Source organism: Strix aluco, chromosome 33 (assembly GCF_031877795.1).
Source record: "Strix aluco isolate bStrAlu1 chromosome 33, bStrAlu1.hap1, whole genome shotgun sequence".
In the NCBI taxonomy this organism is placed as follows: domain Eukaryota; kingdom Metazoa; phylum Chordata; class Aves; order Strigiformes; family Strigidae; genus Strix; species Strix aluco.
The window spans coordinates 2,652,026-2,658,581 of NC_133963.1; the positions used below are offsets into that span (position 1 = coordinate 2,652,026).

At 59.6% G+C, this 6,556-nt stretch overlaps 1 protein-coding gene across 1 annotated transcript in view; it reads right to left on the minus strand.

Moving 5' to 3' along the window:
- Window positions 1–5,824: 5,824 nt before the first annotated feature.
- The window catches only part of LOC141917054 (26S proteasome non-ATPase regulatory subunit 8), a 3,537-nt gene continuing 2,805 nt past the window's right edge, over window positions 5,825–6,556 (minus strand). The window contains exon 7 of the mRNA XM_074810117.1: window positions 5,825–6,245. Within this exon, the coding sequence (XP_074666218.1) occupies window positions 6,108–6,245 (138 nt within the window). The 3' untranslated portion in view covers window positions 5,825–6,107. The remainder of the gene's footprint in view (window positions 6,246–6,556) is intronic.

Here is a 6,556-nt window from a genome sequence, read left to right on the forward strand (position 1 = left end):
GCCCTGCTCTGACAACCGGGGCCTGCGCCGACCGAAAACCTCCGGGTTTTGTTATTCAAAAATGTAAAATTTATGTTTGGTGCTGGGCAACGAGCGGTTAAAAGATCGTCCTTAAATTTCAGGGCCCTAATGATGGAGTCAGGCCGCAAGGCCTCAGCGCAGGCCCAGCCAGGCCAGGAAAGTGTAACTCCTAGCGGCAGGTTTTAACCTTTTTTTTTTTTTTTTTCCCCAAATTGTGCCAAAGGAGACACAAATCTTTGATCTGTTCGGAAAAATCCTGTTGGGGTGGGGGAGCGACAGGTGGTTGGTAGTAAAATAGGTAAATAATGAGGTTTAAAATTCATTGTCAGTTTGGAAAATTAAAAAATCCCCTGAAACCAAGGGCTCCCCTCCCCAGGCAGGACGGGCAGCGCTGGGCAGCGCTGGGGATCGCTCCGGCACAAGCGCCGCTTCCCAACAAAACTCTGCAGAGTTCTTGGGAACGGCCGGCGGGTGTGGACGGGCTCGGAGAGCTCAGTGCCCCCCTCTGAGCTGCGCAGGCCCCCCAGAGTGAGGGGCTGCTCCCTCCGGAGGGGTCCCCACAGCCTTTCTCACACTGTCCCCCAGGGCACTGGAGGGCTCTCGTGTCCCTCTCTGCTCACAGAGTCACTGCATCCGTCCTTCAGCCCCTCTTTGTTCCAGCTCTCAGGCACTTCTCTCCACACCGGCGTCTTCTCGGGCCCTTGTTTCCTTCAGGTTCCTGCTCTCAGGGCTGGACTCGGGGAGTTCTTCAGAGTGTCCCAGCTCTGTCGGACCTTTCCTAGGCGAGGAGTTCAAGGTTCTCAAGCCTCTCGCAAGTGGGCAACTGGGTAACGACTCCAGAGGGTAGTCAGGGAAAAGCAGAAATGAAATTATATACATTACAGCAAAACACGGAACAAATCAGCGCCAGTCACAGCTGAGCGATGTCTGACGGCAAAACTAAATGTCTCATTTCACAGGGCCCTGCACAGCAGCAGGTCCAAGATCTCAAGTACACGTGGAGCAACTTCCCTGCACCACCGCTCCCCCAGGACCCCCCTACTGGGTGGGCCCAGCGCCACTGCTCACTCATGGCCCCCCAGGACCCCTCTGTACTGGGGGCTGAGGTCTCCCTGCCCCACACACCCCCGGACCCCCCAGGACACCCCCAAACCCCTCAGGACCCCCCCGGACACCCAGACCTCCCCAGGACTCCCCCTGAACCCCCCCAGACCCCCCCGAGCTCCCCAGGACCCCCTGTGCTGGGTCTTGAGCACCAGGAGAGCTCCCTGGTCCCCCATAACCCCCCCAGACATACCCGGAAACCCCCTGAAGCCCCCAGAACCCCCCTGAACACTCCCACGACCCCCTCTGCCCCCCCAGGACCCTCACAGACCCCCCTGAAGCCCCCCAGACCCCTCCAGAACCTCCCCAGAACTCCTTGTCCTGGGTGTTGAGCACCAGGACGACACCTCTGGTCCCCCAGACCCCCCCCGAACCCCCACAGCCCCCCCCCCCCAAACCCCGACCCTTCCCCCAGGTGTCCTCGACAAAGCCTGGCGGGAGAGGGGGGGTCCGAGGGCAGCGCACAGTGAGAGGGGACAGAGGGGGGACACAGGGGGAGCGGGGGGGGACAGGGGAGACACAGGGGGACTGGGGGGGACACACAGGAGGACCAGGAGGACACAGGGGCACCAGGAGCGGGGCAGAGGGAGCAGGGGGGACACAGGGGCACTGGGGGGGGGGGCAGGGGGAGCAGGGGGGGTGTGGTGGTTTGACCTTGGCTAAATGCCAGGTACCCACCAAGTCGCTCTATCACTTCCCCCCCTTTCCCCTTTTTTTCTCAACAGGGCAAAGAGGGGAAAGAAAATAAGATAGGAAAACAAAACAACCCTTGTGGGTAAAACAACAGCAGTTTAATATAAGCAAAGCGAAGCAAAGGTCCGCGCGCGGAAGCAAAAAAAAGCAAACAGATTTATTCTCTACTTCCCATGAACAGCGATGTCGGGCCTTCTCAGGAAGCAGGGCTCCCATACGCGGAGGGGTTGCCTCGGAGGACCAAGGGTGACACCCCCCCGGCCTCCTTTTCCCCAGTTTATCCTCGAGCAGACGTCAGATGGTCTGGAACAGCCCTTTGGTCAGTTGGGGTCAGCTGTCCTGGTTGTGTCCCCTCCCAAGGTCTTGCCCACCCCGTCCCACTGGGGGGGGAAATGTCGGAAAGAGCCTTGGTGCTGTGTGAGCACCACTCAGCAGTAGCCACAGCACCAGTGTGCTATCAACACCCTGCCAGCTCCAACATCAAACACAGCACCATGGGGGCTGATAGAGGGGTGTTTTGCTGATCAGGGATACCAATGAAACTCGGACACCAGAGTGAAAAGAGCAGGCGTATTTCACTAGTGATAACCAAATAATGTAACAGAGTAATACAGACAACGTGCAGTAAGAAAAGGCAGAATAGTGCCCTCAAACAAACAGGGAAACACAGGGTAACGCATCAAACCGTTCCTGCCCGAGAAGGAGAACAGTGATTAAGGAAGATCCGTCCCCACTCGCACCCGTTCCCATCACCCAGACCCGCAGGCGCTGGGCAGCCCCGGGTGCAGCGAGGATTTGGGGAGCCTGTCCCGGCAAGTGGGAAATCCTACGCGGGGCGTCCACCCGTAGCTGAGGCACCCAAAGCGGCTGTGAGCGGGTCCGGCCTTAGGGACCCAAAAACCAGCAAGGCACAATAGCTGGCACCTCGGTTTTATGTGTAGTTCACTAGTGACTACACACTGGGTTAGCAGTTTTGGTTCAGGGCCTGTTGCTCAGGCTTCAATACTCCCACCTTTTCCATCAGGATAGGTGGTTTGCTATAACTCAGTATAACACCTGTTAGCACAGTGGGGTTATCAGTTATAAAACGGACAGGATTCATCTATAGGTCAACTCTGCCTTGGGCCTATTGTCCAAGCCTGAGCACTTCAGGCACAAACCCCCATTTTACGTCTCAGAGATTAATTTTCAGCAGGCAAACTTTTGATTCTACGGACAAAAGCACGCTTTTTAGGGTTCAAGCCCTCGGTTTTAGGGCCCAAACTCCACTTCTTACAGTGCAAACCCTATTTTGGCGTCCAAACCCACCTTTTTCGGTGCAAAGCCTCATTTTTCTACTCTAAGCCCTCATTTGTAGGGTCCAAAACCTCATTTTTATACTCCAAGGCGTTCATTTTTCATAGACAACCCCTCACATTTAGGGCACAAACCCCCATCACAGCTCTCAGAGCTTCACTTGCAGAGCCCAAAGCTTTGACTCGATGGTTAACAGCCCCCTTTTCATCCTCCCAACCCTCCTTTTTCGAGGCCCAACTCTCCTTTTTACAGTACAAACCCTCTTTAGGTGGGGGTGAGGTAGATGGGCTGATACCCACGTGCTGAGTTGTTCTGTTGCTCTACGGGGCCTTCAGACGAAGCCCATGGCTCCAGAACACCCACCCTGCTTCAGATCCCTCAGCGCTGGGTCAACCCGACTCTTCAACCCCTCCAGGGATGGGGACTCCCCCCCTGCCCTGGGCAGCCCATTCCAACGCCCAACAACCCCTTCTGCAAAGAAATCCTTCCTAAGAGCCAGTCTGACCCTGCCCTGGCGCAGCTTGAGGCCATTCCCTCTTGGCCTGGCGCTGGGTCCTTGGCTCAAGAGACTCCTCCCCCCTCTCTGCACCCTCCTTTCAGGGAGTTGCAGAGGGCCAGGAGGTCTCCCCTCAGCCTCCTCTTCTCCAGACTAAACCCCCCCAGTTCCCTCAGCTGCTCCTCCTAAGACTTGTTCTCTGGATCCTTCACTAGTTTCGTTCTTCTCTGGCCACATTCCAGCACCTCAATGGCCTTTTTGGGGTGAGGAGCCCCAAAACTGAACCCACTCATCGAGGGGCGGACGAGCACAGGGGTGAGATCCCTTCCCTGTCCCTGCTGGCCACGCTAGGGCTGATACAAGCCAGGATGATGCCATTGGCCTTTTTGGCCACCTGGGCACAGCGCTGGCTCGTTATCCATCAATCACCCCCCCAGGTCCCTCTCTGACTGGCAGCTCTCCAGCCACTCCTCCCCCAGCCTGTAGCCCTGCTGGGGGTTGTTGTGGCCCAGGGGAAGCACCCGGCATTTGGCCTTAGTGAAACTCCTCCCGTTGGGCTCAGCCCATCGCTCCAGCCTGGCCAGGTCTCTCTGCAGAGCCTCCCTACCCTCGAGAGATCAACACTCCCACCCAACTGGGTGTCGTCTGCAAACTGACTGAGGGGGCACTCCATATCTCACTCTGTATCTCCCCCCAGTATCCCCAGTCCCCCCAGTGCCACCACCTGCCCGTGTCCCTCTGCCTCGGGGCCCCGCCCCTGCCACCACGTAACGGGGGAGGCACAGCCCCACCCCCACCCCCCCCACCCACTCGGGGCGCCCCGATGCCTGGGTCCCCCCCAAAATACTGCGGGGGGGGGCACAGAGTACAGCCCATAGGGGTGCATCTGGCCCTTTAAGAGAAGTTTTTTGGGGGGGCGGGGCAGGCAGAGGGGGTGAATCCCAGTTCAGCCCAGTACAGCCCAGTTGGGGAGTCCCAGCGTGGGCAGGCTAGGGAAGCAGCACAAGGGTGAGGGGCACACACGTGTGCACGGGACACACACACGTGTGCGGGACTGCGCACGGGGGCCTCCCACAAGCTCCCAGTGCTCCCATTAACGCCCCCCCCGCCGGGTGCGTGTGACCCCAGCTGCCCGTGGGGAGGGCGGGGAGGAGGAGGAGGAGCCCCTCGTGCAAAACCCTCGTGCAAACACCCCCCCCCCCCGGGCTCAGTGCACGTGCACAGCCACGGGTGGGGTCTGAGAGGGGTTGGGGGGGGCAGGAAGGGCATTTAGGGGGGTGTTTCTGATGTCCCAGCACCCCGTGGCCACCACCCAGCACCCCACAGCTGATGTCCAACACCCTGTGGCCACCATGCAGTGACCCGTGGCCACCACCCAGCAAGCTGTGGCCGATGTCCAGCGCCCTGTGGCTACCACCCAGCATCCCATGTCTGGTGGCCAACACCCAACAGTCGGTGGCCAGAACCCTGCGGTGGGCATCCATCATCCCACAGGTTATGCCCAGCGCCGTGGCCACCACCTAGGGCCCCGTGGCCACTCAATGCCCCACGGATCCCACGTGGGGTCCCACAGATGCCACCCAGTGCTCTGTGGCCACCACCCAGCGCTCTGTGGCCACCCAACGTGCCACGGATCCCACCCAGTCAGGGGGGTCCCCCAAAGGGGGGGGCTCGGAGCCCCCCAAAACCCTGGCAGGGCCCCCCCATTGGCCCCCCTTTGAGGTGGGGGGCTTCTGCCCCCGCCGCTGCCGTTGACGCCACCAGGACCCCTCCCCGCTGCCCAGGAACATCAGCATTTGGTGAGTTTGGGGTGGTGGGACCCCAAAAAATAGGGGGGGACCCCAAAAAATAGGGGGGGAAAAGGATCCCTCTTCCCCATTGAAATGGGGGGTAAAACCACATTGCACCTGGGGGGGGAGGTTTGGGGGGGCTGGGGGGGTTTCTGGGGACTGGTGGAGGTTTGGGGGGGTCAGGGGCTCCCCAATAACCCCCCCTTTTCCCCCCCCCAGGCTGTCCCCCCCTCTGCCAACCACCTGGCCAAGCCTCCCGTGGCCACCCTGACCGGGACCCTGGTCGCCCCCAGTGAGGTGCTCCTGTCCCCCCTGCCGAGGAAGAGACCCGTGAGTCCCCCCCCCAAAACCCAGCCCTACACCCCCTCAGCCCCCCCTTTTTATTTTTTTGGGCCCCCCCCCCACCAAGGGCACCACTCGCTGCTAGAAGCCGCCATCGCTTTATTGAAGCTGGAGAGGAAGGGGGGGCGGGGAGCCACACAAATCCACACCCCTTCCCCAATTCTACCAAAAAAAGGGGTGCAAGGGGGGGTGGGGGGGCTCCCCACAACCCCCCCCACACCACCTTTTAAATATTTAACACCCCCCCAACAGCAAACTGCAGGTGGTGAGAACAAGGCATCTGCCATCCCCGCTCATTTATGAAGAGGGGGGGTGGGCCAAAAGGAGGGAAAAAAAAGGGGGATACGAGGGGGTACGGGGGGGCCCTAAACGATCATTTCCAGCTGCCGCGCGTATTCGATGACCTGCTTGGCCAGTTCGGTCGAGGGGATGGTGGCGTCTTCGGGCTTTTGTTGGCGGCTACTAAAACTGTAGTAGTTGTTGGGGCCCAACACCCATCCACGCTGCAAAAATTAAAAAAAAAAAAAGGGATTTTGGGGTGTCCTGTAGTTTTGGGGACCCCCCCCCGGCGAAAAATCAGCCCCCCCCAAGCACCTTTTTGGCGTAATCGGTCATTTTTTCGGCGGTGGTGAAGAAGAGCATGCGGGTGGCTTCGCTGAAGAGGAGTTTTTCGTAGGCTTTCTCGATGCAGCTGGCGATTTCGTCACTGGGGGGGGGTTGGGGGGGGATAAGGGTTAAAAATGGGGGTGCAGCGAGGTTTGGGGGGGTCGAGGGGGTGCGGGGGGGGCTCACCGGGTGGTGTCGAGGAGGATAT